Here is a 17,403-nt window from a genome sequence, read left to right on the forward strand (position 1 = left end):
AATGGGGGAAATGGGGGAACAAATGGGGGAAAACAGAGCCCTGCCCTAGTGCTTCTGTTTCCCACTGTGCTTGCTTCTCTCATTGCCCGCAGACAGTAAGTATACTCAGGGCCGTCATAGAATTATTTTGGGTCTGGCTTAGAATAGAAAATGTTTGATGAGTGAATTATACCAATAACAGCTAATAGTGATTGAGCATTTCTTATGTCTTAACCATTGTTCTAAGCATTTGATGTGTTCACTTAGTCCTTATGAGATGGGTAGCGTTATTATCTCTGTTTTTCGAGTGAAATCAGCTGGAACTGCTTGTAGTTCTGAACTCAGTTGTGCCATGTTAGGCCTCTGAGCCTTCACCTATATGTTCCCCTGTGCCTAGAGTATTATTCTTTTTTCTTTTTTTTTTTTTAAGATTTTATTTATTTGACACAGAGAGCACAAACGGGGAGCAGCAGAGAGAGAGAGAGAGAAGAGAAGCAGGCTCCCCACTGAGCAGTTGCTCAATCCTAGGACCCTAGGATCATGACCTGAGGCCAAGGCAAACGCTTAACTGACTGAGTCACCCAGATACCCCCTTCCCATTCTTTTTGTCTAATTTTCATTGGTCCTTCAAAACCAGGTACATACATTCCTTACTTTAGGAAGTCTTTCCTGACTCTTCTAATTTGGATGCTCTGTTTCAAAATGGGCCAACGGCATGAAGAAAGCCTTCACAAATGAACACAAAATGTTTATGAGGTAAATAAAACTATGTTTGGGCACAATTTAAAATAATGCACTTTCTTTTTTTTAATCTCTCAAATTAGCAAAGATTTAAAGAGTGCTGTCACTGAAGGAGAACATGGAGAAATGGATCTGATTCTATCTTGATATTGAAAGTAGAAATTTGTCATTTTTCTGGAGGAAACACTGACCTTATATATCAAAGAACCTTTAAAATGTGTATATATACTTACACATACCCCTTTTGACTCAGCATTCTACTATTTGGAATATATCCTGGGAAGATAACTAAACAGCTCTGAAAAGTGTGTAAGAATGTTTATCGGTTATTTTAAAACAAAAAAATAATAACCTAATAGTGTAGCAGTGGCAGATGGCTGAATTATTTTGTCCATATGGTAAAATACTATATGTCCATTAAAATGATTTAGATCTGGGGTCCTGGGTGGCACAGTCAGTTAAGCATCCAACTCTCGGTTTTGGCTTAGGCCTTGAACTCATGGTGGTGAGATTGAGCCCCAGGCTGGCTCTGTGCTCAGCACAGAGTCTGCTTCAGATTCTGTCCTTCCATCCCTCTGCCACTTGTGCGGGCTCACTCCCTCTCTCTCTCTCTCTCAAATAAATAAATAAATCTAAAAAACTGATCTAAGGATGCCTGGGTGGCTTAGTCTGTTAAACAGCTGCCTTTAGCTCAGGTCATGATCCCAGGGTCCTGGGATCAAGTCCCACATCGGGCTCCCAGGTTGGTGAGGAGCCTGCTTCTCCCTCTGCCTGCTGTTCCCCCACCATGTGCTTACTCACTCTTTCTTTCTCTCTGACAAATAAATAATTTTTTTTAAAAATTTAAATAAATAAATAAATCATCTAGATCTGTTCTGACATAGAAGCAGATTCATGAGATCTTGCTAGTTTGAAGTAAGTTTTAAAATACATAGTGTAGTCAAACTTTTGTGAAAAATATACATTTATAAATTTTCATAAGAAAATGTCAATACATATCCATAAAAATATTAATTGGTTATTTTTGAATGAATAATTAAAATGCTTTTTACTTATGAACATTTTCTAATGGAAGAGCAATGGGGGAAATGGGGGAACAAATGGGGGAAAACAGAGCCCTGCCCTAGTGCTTCTGTTTCCCACTGTGCTTGCTTCTCTCATTGCCCGCAGACAGTAAGTATACTCAGGGCCGTCATAGAATTATTTTGGGTCTGGCTTAGAATAGAAAATGTTTGATGAGTGAATTATACCAATAACAGCTAATAGTGATTGAGCATTTCTTATGTCTTAACCATTGTTCTAAGCATTTGATGTGTTCACTTAGTCCTTATGAGATGGGTAGCGTTATTATCTCTGTTTTTCGGGTGAAAGAGCCTAACAGAAATTAAACAGTTTATGTAAGCGCTCATAGCTGTAAGTGGCAGGGTGGGAATTCAACCCATGTAATCTATCTGAATTAGATAGATTATGATCTATCTCTGATTGAGACTAGTTGGATTAGATTCCATGTCTAGGATTCCAACTAGACAGTTGGGCATCAGTTAATCATGGACTGAATAAAAAAGGCAGAATTTGACACTCACAGATCTGAACCAAATACCAAGGAAGTAATCTTGGTCTCTTTTGCATTTTTATAAAAAGCTCAAATCATTTTAGACTCTAAGCTTCTTACTGAAATTAGAGCCACCCCTTAGGGTTTGGCTTTGTTATATGCTTCTTCCCTTTTTCAGTTATGTCCCTTCAAAACTTTAATTTAGAGTCCTAAAATTACAATTAGTTCTTCCCACTTTTTTTCTTCAGTAAGTTTACTTATGGCAAATTCATCAAATTGCATTTTTAAAACCTATCAATCATCCTTTTTGCCTTATCTTCTTTTTTTTCTTCATGTTTTCTTTTAAAGTGTTAGCATTTCTGAAAGCTACATTCCTGTTATCTGGAACTACACTGTTTAATATGGTGGCCACTAGCCACATATGGCTTTTTAGGTTATAACCAATTAATTAGAACAGGCAAAAAATTTAAACAGCACTTCTCCAAAGAAGATATGGGGCTGGTCAGTAAGCACAGGAGATGTTGTTCAACATCATTAGCCGTTAAGAAAATGTAAGTTAAAACCATAGTGAGATAACATCACACACCTATTAGAATGGATAAAATAGAAAATAGTGACAATGCCAAATGCTAAAGAGTATGTGGAACCAACCATAAGTCTTGTACTGATGGGAATGTAAAATGGTGTAGTCATGCAGGTAAACAGTCTGGCAGTTTCTTATAAAGATATACTTAAAGGATGCCTGGGTGGCTCAGTCAATTAAGTGTCTGACTTTGGCTCAGGTTCTCGGGGTCCTGGGATTAAGCTCTTCGTGGGGCTCCCTACCCGATGGGGAGTCTGCTTGTCCCTCTTTAGCTCTCCTCTGCCCCTCCCCCCACTCATACACTCTGTCTCTCAAATAAATAAAATCTTTATGTATACACACACATACATATATATGTATGCACATATACTTAACATGCAACCCTATAGTCACGCTTTTATTTATGCAGAGAAATGAAAACCATGTCCACACAAAAACCTGTGCACTAGTATTCACAGCAGCTTTATTTGTAAATAGAGACAAATAAATATCCTTGAATGAATGAATGTGTGAACAAACTTTAGTATATCTACACAATGGAATACAACTCAGCAATAAAAAGGAATGAACTGTTGGTACATGTGTGAAGTGAATGACTCAAAATCATTCTGTTAAGTAAGAGAAGAAAATATTAAAAGTTTATATACTTTATGATTCCATTCATGAAATGTTTTTGAAATAACAAAACTATAATGATGGAAAATAGATTCGTGATTGTCAAGGTTAGGATTGGGGTGACTGTGACTTTATAGTCACAGTATATATAAAGTCATAGGGTAATAGAAGGGGCTCTTGGGGGTAATGGGACAGTTCTGTATCCTGATTGTGGTGGTATTTATTGTAGAAGGAAGGGAGGAGAGAAGGAGTAAGTATAAGTAAAACTGGTGAATAATACCAGTGTCAATTTCCTGGTTTTGCTCACTGTACTATGGTGATGTAGGATGTTCTCTTTGGAAGACTCTGGAGGAAGAGTACACAGGAGCTCTCTGTACTACTTTTGCAACTTCTATGTGAATCTAAAATAAATAATTACAAATTTAAATTTTTTAATAAAATTAAAATTCAGCTCTTCCATTACACCAGCCACGTTTAAAGGGCTCAGTAGCCCCATATGGCTAATGGCATCCATATCAGAACACGTATAGAATATTCCCATCAACACAGCATGTTTTATAGGATAGCCCTTGTCTAAAAGCACATGTCTATCTTTGTCCGGTGTTGTCTCTTCTTCCTTGACTATTTTGAATTCTAATATCACATGAAGACTTGTATTTTCTGTCATGTTATTTTATAAACTGGCTGTTTTGGTTATATCCAACCTTAGAGAAATAACGTCTCTCATTTCTCAGATTTCAGAGAAATAAAATAGTCTTTATGTTAATTTAGGAATTTATCACGTGTTTTCATAGGCATCAATTATTTAAGCTTTCTAGCACTCATGTATTTCACCTTTGTACCCATTTTATCACCTAAATTACCAACTGTACTAGGATATAGCCCTACTGTCTCTCACATAGCTATCCTGATATACTTTCTTACTAATATCCTTTATTTTTCTTTTATCCTTACTGAAAAGCTCTTTCAAAATCTTGGATTTCTGAAAAGGCATATAGTTTTTCATGTTTGGTGCTATTTCTTCTTTGTCTTTTATGCATCTTTTGGAAAGGTACTTACTTCTTCTATTGCCATGTTCAATATTTTGTCCCATAACACCTAGTTCCTCTTTGGCTTGTTTGCATTTTCAGTTAAGAATTACTGGGCACTTCCTTTATTTTTTTTTTAAGATTTTATTTATTTGACAGAGACACAGAGAGAGATGGAACACAGCAGGGAGAGTGGGAGAGGGAGAAGCAGGCTTCTCACTGAGCAAGGAACCTGGTGGTGGGGCTCAATCCCAAGACCCTAAGATTATGACCTGAGCTAAAGGCAGATATTTAATGACTGAGCCACCCAAGTATCCCTGGGCACTTCCTTTAGTATGGAACTTCTTTCTGCTTCAGCTTCATTCTTCATGAGATCTAGTTTTATATGAGCCAACATCTGAGATTTGAAGGTAAGGAAGTGAAGCATGACACAGTAGCTCCAGACCCATTCATATTAGTAACAAAGTTAGGCATTGAAGGACAAGAAGAATGGGGGAGGGGGCGACCCACTGAGGAAAACCACAAAGAGAAATAAATATTGGAATTAATATTTATATCTTCCTGGATAGAAAATCGGTTATTATAATGGCATCACTGTTTTTTTCAAAAATAATTCATAAGTTTCTTGCAATTAGAATCAAATTCTAATAACATTTTTCTTAAAATTTAACTATTCAAAAATTCATCTAGAAGACCATCAAAGAACATTTGGAGTTCTAATCATAATTAGGGATATGGGAAGCAAAACCAGATAGTAAAACTTAATAAGACAACAGTAATTATAATAGTGTAGTACTGGCATAAAAACAAAGTAATCATTGGATCCAGAGGTCCAGGAAAGGTACTCTGGCATAAGAATTCAACAAAAGAAAGGGTTCTGCATGAATTAATTTTATCTGTAGTCATTAAATCTCTAATACCTAAGTGAGCAAAAGATGTGAAGAGATAATTTACCAGAGAAGAAACAAAACAAGCAAAAAAGTTTTCTAGGACTGAAGAAATTAAAATGAAAACAATAATTAGAGAAACAAGACAGAGCATCATAGGGAAAGGGAAGGGAAAATGAAACAAGACAAAACCAGAGAGGGAGACAAATCATAAGAGACACCTGAGATTAAAACTCAGGAAACAAACTGAGGGTTGCTGGAGGGGAGTGGGTGCGAGGGATGGGGTGGCTGGGTGATGAACATTGGAGAGGGTGTGTACTATGGTGAGTGCTATGAAGCGTAAGACTGATGAATCACAGACCTGTAGCCCTGAAACAAATAATACATTATATGTTAATTTTAAAAATGAAAACAATAACGTTCTGTTTCTCATTAAGGGGGTAAAGATTTTTATTGGTTAAAATGCCACTTCTAGGGCACCTGGGTGGCTCAGTGGGTTAAGCCGCTGCCTTCGGCTCAGGTCATGATCTCAGGGTCCTGGGATCGAGTCCCACATCGGGCTCTCTGCTCAGCAGGGAGCCTGCTTCCCTCCCTCTCTCTCTCTCTGCCTGCCTCTCCATCTACTTGTGATTTCTCTCTGTCAAATAAATAAATAAAATCTTTAAAAAAAAATGCCACTTCTATCGATGGCATAGTGGAATCAATGCTCTCCTTTCAGTCATCAGCTCCCTTTCGTTGCTTTACTTTATCATTCTTGAGTTAGTAGTATCATACACCTATCCTTCAGCAAATACTACTAGCTCTACCTTTGATATATATACAGTATCTAAACTTCTCCACTTTACTGTCCTGGTCCAAGCCCCCAAGTCTTCTTGCCTGATTTATTGCAGTAGCCCCTAATTTGCTTCTCTGCTTTTTATCTTGCTCCCTCACAGTCTCTTCTGACCATAGCAGCCAGAATTACCAATTTAAAATATAAGTCTGATCATGTCATTCCTCTGCTCAGTAGCCATCAGTTGTTTCCCAGCTCACTCAGGATAAAGCCAAATTCATCATAAGTCTACAGATCTTGCATGATTTAATCCCCTACCTTTCCTTTCTGACCTCACTTCCCACACCACCCAACTTGCTTTCTCTGTGCCAGTCACATCAGCCTCCTTCTCTTTCTTATAGTACATCGAGCGTGCTCCCACCTCAGGGCCTTTGTATCTATGGTTATAATGCCTGAGATGATTTAGCCCAAAACACCTTCTCAGCCTGCTCCCTTTATTCTTTCAGATCTCTGTTCAAATGTCAGTGAGATCTTACCTGACTTCCCTTTATAACACAGTTCCACTCATTCTTTCTGAAACCCTACCCTGCTTGAGTTTTCTCCATAGAACATGTCACCATCTAAGTTGTATGATTACATGCATGCTGGTTTTCTTTATTCAGCTAGATTATGAGCTCCATAAGCGCAGGGACTTTATTTTATTCACTGCTATATCCTTAGCACTTAACAAGTGCCTGGCACATAGTAAGCACTCAGTGTTTCTTGAATGAGTAAATTGATTGAACCTTTTTAGAAAACAACTAAAGCATGGTTTTAAATCCTTTTTTTTTTTTTTAAGTAAGAGGATGATGAAGTAAATCCTGTCCACTTGGTAACAAGAGAAAGCTCTGCATGTGGTAGTACCTGAGAGGATAGGATCAGAAGTAGTAATGTTGGTCATTTCTCTCTATTAGTAAGAAAAGACGATGGGATAATGATTTCCAAGTATAGAGGAAGTTGTAGAATAAGGAACAAGCACTATTTGTTGGCAATCTTTGAAAAGATTAGGTTGATGGAACCAAAAGTTTGGCACAGGGCAGTAGCACAAAATAAGGTTGCAGGTGGATGGGAACAGATGTTGAAAGGCTTGAAAATAAGTTAAAGGGGGTAGGATGCATGGTGCCTTACTTACAGAGATCAGTAGTGTGAATTCTTGGAACTGTGAGGGTTAAAAAACTATCTGAATCTAAGCTTGTTGGTGTCATATAAGGTGGCAAGGAGGGCAGAGTAAGAAATACCAACTGGGAGGCAGTTGTAACAAGGCAGAGTTGAAGTAATAATACTCCAGGTAGTAAGGAGCATAGGCCGTGATGAAATAAAGACATGAATCAAAGATAGGCAGTAATGTGGCAAAGAATAAGGCTTGGTGACTAACTGCATATGGGATGCAAAAGAGGAAATAAAAGGTTCTGTCAGGATTAAGAAATCATATTTTTAAAATTGTTTTCTTTTTTCATTACAGGTTTCTCATTCACCAAAAAATGGATCATTTAATTCTTTGGAGGACTCAGTTATCACAGTACTTCTGTACTGCCAACTAAGATTTATGAGAGTAAATTCATGACAATAAATTTCTGCATCAAAAAACTGCTGAAGAACTGAAAGAGGATTTTATATTATAAAATCCTACAGTATCATATTACTAAATAAAACTAAAGAGCACAGTTATTAAATTATTAGACTTCCTAATACAAGCACACATGTGCAATAGCTACTGTATCCTGACAGTTACCAAACCCCAAATTTAAATGGTTTTTTTTTTTTTTGAGGAAAGGTCGTTACATTTTCAAGAAACCACTGAACTTAGTCATCAAGTATATTTTCAGCAGAGTGTAAGTTAGGAGAATTTATTTGAAATAAGTTCTAGAAAATTCAGTTCACATCACTGAGTGGATTCGATATTATGGCAGCAACTTACAGACTTGTGGTCAGTACTGTGAACCACTACAGCAGTGTGGTGATAGACCGGCGTTTTGAGCAAGCTATACATTATTGCACTGGAACCTGCCACACCTTTACACATGGAGTTGACTGCATTGTGGTACATCATAGTGTTTGTGCAGACCTCTTACACATCCCTGTGTCTCAGTTCAAAGATGCAGATCTGGGCTCTATGTTTCTACCCCATGAAAACGGGTTTTCCTCAGCTGAGGGTGACTATCACCAGCAGGTCCTAACAGGCATACCCAGGGTCAAGAAAGGATCTGCCTTTCAGAATACCTGTAACTTAAAGGACATTGCAGGAGAAGCAATCAGTTTTGCCAGTGGAAAAATAAAGGAATTTTCCTTTGAAAAGCTCAAGAACTCTAACCATGCAGCTTACAAAAAGGGAAGAAAAGTTAAGTCTGACTCATTTAATAGGAGGTCAGTTGATTTTGACTTCCTCTGTGGCCATTATAACAATGATGGGAACTCCCCATCCTTTGGTTTACTCCGGAGTGCCTCAGTTGAGGAAAAATCGTTGTCCCATAGAAACTCGCTTGACACAAACCTAACTTCAATGCTTCTTCACAACTTCTCTGAAGAGGACCTGGTTACTCAGATTTTGGAAAAACATAAAATAGATAATTTTTCTTCTGTAACAGACATAAAGATGTGCTTGGACATCTTGCTGAAATGCTCTGAAGATTTGAAAAAATGCACAGATATCATAAAACAATGCATAAAGAAAAAGTCAGGGAATAGCATCAATGAAGGAAACAGCAACGATGCCAACACTGATACTGTCTATGTGAATGTAATGACCAGGTTAGCATCCTATCTGAAAAAGCTACCATTTGAATTCATGCAACCTGGAAATAATGAGGCTATAGATTTAACAGAACTGGTCAGTAATATGCCCACTTTACAACTGACTCCCTTTTCCCCAGTATTTGGCACTGAACAGCCCCCTAAATATGAAGATGTTGTCCAGCTCTCAGCCCCTGACTCTGGACAATTTCAAACTATAGCACTGCAAGATGACAAACACAGTTCTAGGAAAACAGACCCAGTAAAATCCACTCCAAACAACTCTACAGATCCCTTATATAACCTTGAGATAAGTGATCCCAGAACTCCAAAAGATGCCCAGCTTCAATCTACCATGAACTCTTTAGAAAATGTTTCTTCTGGTGACCTAATGGAAACCCTTTATATTGAAGAAGAGTCAGATGGAAAGAAAGCATTAGATAAAGGACAAAGGACAGAGAATGGACCTGGTCAGGAATTGTTAAAGGTAAATGAAGATAGAGCAGAATTTTCAGACTGTGGTCCTCCTCTTAAAAAATGTTCTGCCTTATTGCAAAGTGAAAGTAGTAAGATATTTGAGAAACCAGTTGTTAACCTATGTGAGGAAGACCTTAAATCAAAAGTTCCTAAAATTAAAGAGGGAGACCACAGAGATTTTATGAATCCTAATAGTCAGGAAGAGATAGATAAATTATTAATGGATTTGGAATCATTTTCACAGAAAATGGAGACCTCTCTAAGAGAGCCACTTACCAAAGGTAAAAGCTCTAACTCTCTAAATAGTCATAGTCCATTGACTGATCAGCTTCCTATAGATCTTGAGCCGAAGTCTAAAGTCTCTTCACCCACCGAAAAAGTCTCCCCTTCTTGTCTAACAAGGATTATTGAAACCAATGGACACAAAATAGAGGAAGAGGATCGAGTCCTCTTACTGCGAATTCTAGAAAGCATTGAAGATTTTGCTCAAGAACTAGTCGAATGCAAATCAGGCAGAGGGAGCCTATCACAAGAAAAGGAAATGATGCAGATTCTACAGGAAACCTTGACAACTGCCTCCCAGGCCAATTTATCGGTCTGTAGAAGTCCTATTGGTGATAAAGCCAAAGATACTACTTCAGTAGTTTTGATTCAGCAGACTCCAGAGGTGATCAAGGTAAGACCCAACAATCTTGAGTCCTGAGAATTAGCCAAAGAAATGTTTTAATCTGTGCAAAACTTAAAAAGAAAAACTATTTCTGTTGGCCGTTTTCTTTTCTAATAAACTTCCTGCCTTAGACTAAGCATGGTCCTAGTTCAGTGAAAAAAACTAAAAAGCAAGGGCTTTAGAGTCATCCAGACTGGTTTCAGCTGCCCTCCTCACACGTTTCATCTTCTTCCTAGCCCTGTGACCAGAGGAAAGTTACTTAGCCTTAATATCCTCATCTATTTATTAGAAATAAGGATCAAGGTAACTTGGGTGAAATGCAAGCAAGGTACCTTACACAATTAGGCATTTAATATTAGCCTCATCCTCCCTAGTCAACCAGTAGGCCAGTCATTAATACATACATGTACAGACTATAAGGTGCAGTGTGAGGTACAAAAAAGACAGGACATGATTTCTTAAAGACCTTGAAATCTAGTTGGGAAAACGCAACTAACATACTGGAAGGAATTCATGAGCATGTTGGCCCTTCTTCTGAAAGTATTGTTCGTGCAATAGGGTCTTCAAAGAAGGTAAAGACTAGAGTGTATAGGATTTGCTTCTTATCCTATGACTTTAAGGTCATAGGATAGTAGTATTTTCAAAAGGCTTTGAATTTACCCTGCTGATAGTTTTGCTTTAATAACCCCAAAAAGGCAGTTATCTTCCCACTCGTGTGTATGTCTTAGCCTGACAGTAATTTCTTGTTCATTTTATGTATCTAACATGAGTTGGCGATGGGCTTTGCTCCGTCTCGCTCAGGGGCTCAGGGTGATAGATGCTCCGTGTTCCTGCAACTGCCCTATTGCTCCATCTGAAATATGGCTTAAGAGTTCACTGAGGAAGGGAAAAAAAGAAATGTTGCTTTTTACTGTCTTATTCCTACCTGTGATGCCCTTTCTTTCCACTCACAGTGCAGTGATTCTAGCCCCAAAGCTAAGAAACATAGGGAAGCACGTAGAATATACTTGGTGAGCACTGTCTCTACCTCATGAATGATGTACCATACATATAGGAAGTCAAACATAAGGCCAATTAATTAAACAAGTTGTAAAATGATATGAATTCTTAAAGATATGTACATGGTACAAAAAGTATGAAGAAATACATGGATACACCAAATATAATGTCCAGAACAATGTTTACTCCCTGGGAAAAGATGAGGGGTGGAACTGAGGAAGGATGTACAGAGGACCTCAGTAGTGTTAGTAATCTGGTGATGGATCATAAGTATTTTTTTGTGTTATTTTTATGCCTTTTTATGTATTTTTAATGTAAATTTTTTAAAAATTGGATATTAGAGATGGCGTATATGTGGGCAAGTTGAAAAGGAAGTTAATGTTAATTTTAACATTAATATTAATATTAATCTCATTAATATTTTTGTATAAGTAGGGAAAAGAGTATATTATGATCAGATGAATAATTTTTACATTGTATTTATTTTGTGGTTGTGCCGGGCACATTTCTAGTTACCAGTGACAAGTACTTAAGTTTAAAACTATACATACTTAAAGTTACAAAATGATGCGTTGGGTCTAAATATTCTCAAACATTTACCAAGCATTTCTGTGAAATTTCTGAGTCTCCTTATTCATTGATCCACAGTTGGTTATATCTTTAGTTAACTTGGTTGATACTGGGAGCAAGAAACTGGAAATTAAAATTAAAAATTAATTAAAATTAAAAACAAAAATAAGAAAATGCTTTCATGTACATAAGCGATATTGATGTGCTGAATATTTTATAAAGAAAATACCTATATAGCAATCTCAAAATGGTGATAACATAAGAACTGACCATTCATTTTTTTTTTTTTTAAGATTTCATTCATTTATTTGACAGAGATCACAAGTAGAGAGGCAGGCAGAAGAGGGGTGGGGTGGGAGCAGACTCCTTGCTGAACAGAGAGCCAGATGCGGGGCTCAATCCCAGAACCCTGGGATCATAACCTGAGCCAAAGGCAGAGGCTTAACCCACTGAGCCACCCAGGTGCCCCAAGATCTAACCATTATTGGGAGCTAAGGCATGCTAAGACATTTAGATGTTTTTTCTCACTATCTTCCCCTAAATAACCTATCTGCTCATTCAAAAAAAAAAAAAATTACTTTTTCTGCTGACCTATTACAATGTCTAACAACCATTATAACCAGAAACTTACTGTAATACAGTATTTTGAATTTTATTTAACCCTCCTCCCCCATTATCTTCTCGGAAAAAAGAGGGAAAATTCTTCTAAAGGAGATGAGCTGCAAAAAGTAGAAAATGTGAACCTGAGGCTAAGAATAAGTCCTATGTAACACCATTCCTATACCTTGGCTGACAGCTCGTGAGCATGTACCCTCTGGAACGTTCCCAATCTAAATACACCCAACTAAAAATCCCGCACTTGGGTCTATTGGTTTTCAATTTTTTGACAAGTATGGACTGAGGTCAAAATCTTATTAAAAGACTCACCTATAGAAAGGAGAACCCTCTTACATTGTTGGTGGGAATGCAAACTGGTGCAGCCACTCTGGAAGATAGTATGGAGTTTCCTCAAAAAGTTAAAAATAGAGCTGCCCAGCAGTTCCACTACTAGGTATTTATCCAAAAGATACAAAGGAGCACATGCACCCTAATGTTCATAGCAGCGATGCCCACAATAGCCAAAATATGGAAAGAGCCTAGATGTCCATTGACAGATGAATGGATAAAGAAGTGATATATATATGCAATCAAATACTATGCAGCCATCAAAAAGAATGAAATCTTGCCATTTGCAACAACATGGATGGAACTAGAAGGTATTATGCTAAGCAAAATAAGCCGGTCCGAGAAAGGCAAATACCATATGATTTCACTTATGTGGAATTTAAGAAATAAAACAAGTGAACATAGGGGAAGGGAAGGAAAAACAAAATAAGATGAAAACAGAGAGGGAGGCAAATCATAATAGACTTTTAACTCCAGGAAACAAACTGAGGGTTGCTGGAGGGGGAGGTAGGTGGGAGATAGGGTAAATGGGCACTTGATATATAATAAGTGCTGGGTGTTATATGCAATTTACAAACCACTAAATTCTACTCCTAAAACTAATAATACAGTATATGTTAACTAAATTGAATTTAAACACAATTTTTTTTTTAAAAAGACCCTCCTATCATTCTTTTAAAAAGAGCACAGAGGGAGGGTGGGAAGAGAAACAGACTCCATACTGAGCAGAGAGCCCAATGTGGGGCTTGATCTTAGGACCCTGAGATCATGACCTGAGTTAAAGACAGACCTTTAACTGACTGACCCACCCAGGTGCCCCACAAAAGAATAGAATTTGATGAGATTTCTTTTTGATAAAAGTTGAAAATAATTCGTGAAAAGCTAATTTAAAGAGAAAGGTAATATAAAATGTTTAATTCCTGAAAATAGTTAATGCAAGAAAATAAAACCATTTTTCTTGATTCAGTTGGCTTCCTGCTTCTTTATTTATTTATATTTTTTAGTCTTTCTGTGCTTCTTATGAAATATTTTAAATCAGGAGTTAGCAGATTTTTCTATAAAGGGCCAGATGTAAATATCTGAGGCTTTGCAAGGTCACACATTCTCTGTCACAGTTTGTCTTTTTTTTTTTTTAAACAACACTTTAATAATGTAAAACTACTGTTAGCCCCAAGCCTTAAAAAACAGGTAGTGGGCCATATTTGGCCCACAGAATGTATTTTGTCAATCCCCATTTTAAATAGAAAAGTATAGTGAATGATAGAAAAAGCATTCATTATTACCTACCACTTAGCTTTGTCAAATATTAACATTCTATCATACTTGCTTCAGATCTTTATTTAGTATTTTTAGTATTTTTTTATTATCATCATCATTCTTAAAAAAATCATCTAAGATAGAGTTGAAATCCCCTGGGGTCCCTAACCTAGTATTCTCTCTCCTTTCCAGAAGTAACCACTGCCCTGAATTTGGTATACATCTCCTGCAAGTTTTTATATAGTATTATTTGTCATGTTTTTATTCTTACAGTGAGAGAGTGAACAAAAAGCAATAGGAAGTAAAAGTTTAGAGGTAGATTGGGGCCAATTTATGAATGACCTGTATGGTATGCTAAACCCTTAGGGTGAGGAACTAAAGGTTTTTAAGCAGAAAAGTCCCACGGTATTTTTTTTAATGAATAATACATTTTTAAAAGGATAATAAATGTTAAAGTAGGCTTTTTTTTTTTTTTCAATTTCTTAGACAATTTTTACCAGTTGTTCAAAACATTTCAATTAAAAGCTTTATGTAATGGGGCATATAGGAAGTGTGTTGGTGACTGAAAAGAAAGAGTGACTTGAAGATAGTATATGTTACTAATATTTTAACATTGTTTCAAAATAATTTCTCAAGAGTGAGCAGTATTAGTTCAGATGTTTTTTGCCCAGAAATAAAATTCAAACCTGTATTGGGAATGATAAGCAAATAGAAGATATGTTTGGTATTGAGAGATTGATATCCAGATACTAGTCTGGATCAGGAGTCAACAACCTGATGCCTAAGGACTAAATCTTTCCTGTGACCTGTGTTTGTAAATAGTTGTATTAGAATACAGCTGCACCCATTTGTTAACATAATGATCTGACTGCTTTTGTCCTTCACCTAAATTGAGTATTTAAAGCCCTTAAAGCCTGAAATATCAACTATCTGGCCACTTACAGAAAAAAGTTTGTGAACTCTTCAGCGAGATATTATTTGACTGTAGATCGGCAAAACGTTTTTGACGAGGTTCTATGTGATATTTTGTTAAAGGCATTGGAAATCTTGGAATCATTAAATATCAGTAGTAAAAACTACCAGTGATTGTCAGCAGTCAAATAGTACACCAATAGAAAAAGCAAAATAAATGAGCACAGTGTTTGGAAATTCTTCATCATGAGTTCTGATCTTGGGTTTTGATCTTCACAGATTTCCCCCCACCCCCAGTGATGACCTATCTCTTACTTTCCCACTTGAAACAGTTTCCTTTTCATCCCTTTCTAACTGTCAAGTTACTGATATTATTGACTAGCGAATGAACATTTAGTACATGCTTTCTTCACTAAGCCTCTAGGTGACAGCAAACAACCTGTAGGTTCTAGAATAGCTGAGGTGTGAAGATGGGTGAAAATGAGTTATATAAGAAGAGAACAGCCTGTGGAGGAGGAAAAAAGGTATGTGTTGGAGCTCTCAGAGGGTTTCATTATTTTGAATGAATGAATGAATTACTGAAACATGTTTTGAATAGGAGATAAGACAATTTTTTTAAAACACTTAGAAACTATAAAATGTTATTACAGTCATTTTTGGTCTGTTTTTAGCCAAATGGAGCAATAGCCTGTTAGCTGATATTCACAACTTAAAATAATAAAACCTAGGCTCCTTTGAAAATTCTCTCTCTTTAATTTTAGTTGAAAAAAAAGGCTAGGAAAAAATTTCTATTATTGTTTGCCTCAATTGAAAGCATGGAGGAAATGGGGCAGAATTCTTCAATAAAAGAAGAATTTAAGGTAAATAAAGAGGAAGATTTTTTTTAAAGCTCTACTATAATATTTAAGTCTAGTGAAACCTTAAAAATTTCAACTAATTGTGGGGAAAACCTGTGCCAATTACTAAAAAGTACAAATTAAAATTTCAGTGTTTTTAAGAAATATCTTTATTTTTATTTTTTAATTTCAAGAATAAAAAGTAAAGGGGCACCTGGGTGGCTCAGTCGTTAAGTGTCTGCCTTCAGCTCAGGTCACAATCCCTGGGTCTTGGGATGGATGGAACCCTACATTAGGCTCCCTGTCAGCAGGAAGCCCGCTTCTCCTTCTCCCATTCCCCCTGCTTGTGTTCCTGCTCTTGCTCTCTCTCTGTAAAATAAATAAATAAAACCTTAAAAAAAAAAAAAAAAGGTAGAACTATCACCGAAGTATTGCCAAGTGTGAACTTCAACTAGACCTATTTCAATAATGAAGTCGAGATCATTTATAGGCGTTAAAAATTTATTAAGGAGGACAATTTAGATGATACAAACAAACTTTAAACATGTCATGAAATGAACAGTCTCCTTTCAGAGATGCACCATAAGGCAAAAAGCTTTTGTAAGCTGAAGAATAAAGAACAAGGAAGAGCCAAATAGAAACATTTGATTGGCTGGGGCCACATAGCCTTGCCTGTCATGAAAAGGTGCAGAGTTAGCTTGGCACTGGAGAATTGGCTATGTGAATATATTGTGTTTCTGGTCAAGCGGAGTATTGATAGGGACACAGTTACCTAAGTTTTGCTTTGCTGGGTGGCACCCCTGGCAGGTACAGCTCTATCTTGGACCTAAACATTTATTTCCACAGTCCCCTTATTTGATCATCCTCTTGACCATTTTAGAGATTTGATCAAAAATACCAGTCTTTTAGTTACCATCACTTCTTCAAGTCTCATTGCAGTTTTCAAGAGATGATGTCAGACTCCTGTTCTAGGAGCTGGTTTTTTCTGTTCTCTTTTGTTGTTCCAGAGACCATCTGTCAGCTGGTCAATAGCTTTCCACATGCCTTTAAACTTTTGGGGAGAAAAATATTGTGATATAATATTTGGGGCACTGGGTGGCTCAGTCAGTTAAGCATCTGCCTTCAGCTCAGGTCATGATCCCAGGGTCCTGGGATTGAACCCCGTGTTAGACTCTCTGCCTGGTGGGAAGTCTGCTTCTCTCTGCTTCTCTCCCTCTGCCCTTCTCACTGCTCATTTTCTCTCTCTCTCTCCCTTCCTCTCTCAAATAATAAAATATTCAAAAGATCTTTAAATATATATAGTATTTCTATAAATAACATATGAATATAATAATAATTGGCAACAAAACAATCCCGTGGTTTGGACAGTACAAATGAATCAGGGTACCCATAAGGCAAACCAGCTAGAATCAAATAAGTCAAGAAGTTATCCCCAAGGGGTAGATATTTCTTTAAGCCAGTTGGCATATTTATGTATTTTGTGTAACTGTATCTCCACTTTCCTAGAAAGGTTTATCTACTGAGCTTGTTTCAGAAAAACTGAGGCATTGGAAATCAGGGAAAGATTTATAATGGGCAGAAAGAACTACAGGATTACCAGCATCTTTGCAAATTGAGCAGGTGGTTGGAGGATGGATTACCTGCTTTAGCAGTGGCCTGAAATATGTCAACAATGGCATTATCTTTTCAGACATGGACAAGGAAAAAGTTGGACAAAAGAATCAAATACCTTTATGGTATAAGATTTAGGAAAAAGATAGTCGGAGAAGGAATGAAGAAACATTCTTGATCTGATGTCTTGGAAGGAAACAGTC

The 17,403-nt window shown here is 37.0% G+C and overlaps 1 protein-coding gene across 4 annotated transcripts in view; it reads left to right on the plus strand.

Moving 5' to 3' along the window:
- The window catches only part of PPP2R3A (protein phosphatase 2 regulatory subunit B''alpha), a 197,413-nt gene that overhangs the window by 42,186 nt on the left and 137,824 nt on the right, over window positions 1-17,403 (plus strand). For all 4 annotated transcript variants that reach the window (XM_059390965.1, XM_059390966.1, XM_059390968.1 and 1 more), the window contains one exon: window positions 7,659-10,079. In XM_059390965.1, the coding sequence (XP_059246948.1) occupies window positions 8,100-10,079 (1,980 nt within the window). In that variant the 5' untranslated portion in view covers window positions 7,659-8,099. The remainder of the gene's footprint in view (window positions 1-7,658; window positions 10,080-17,403) is intronic.

This window comes from Mustela nigripes, chromosome 2 (genome assembly GCF_022355385.1).
Source record: "Mustela nigripes isolate SB6536 chromosome 2, MUSNIG.SB6536, whole genome shotgun sequence".
In the NCBI taxonomy this organism is placed as follows: domain Eukaryota; kingdom Metazoa; phylum Chordata; class Mammalia; order Carnivora; family Mustelidae; genus Mustela; species Mustela nigripes.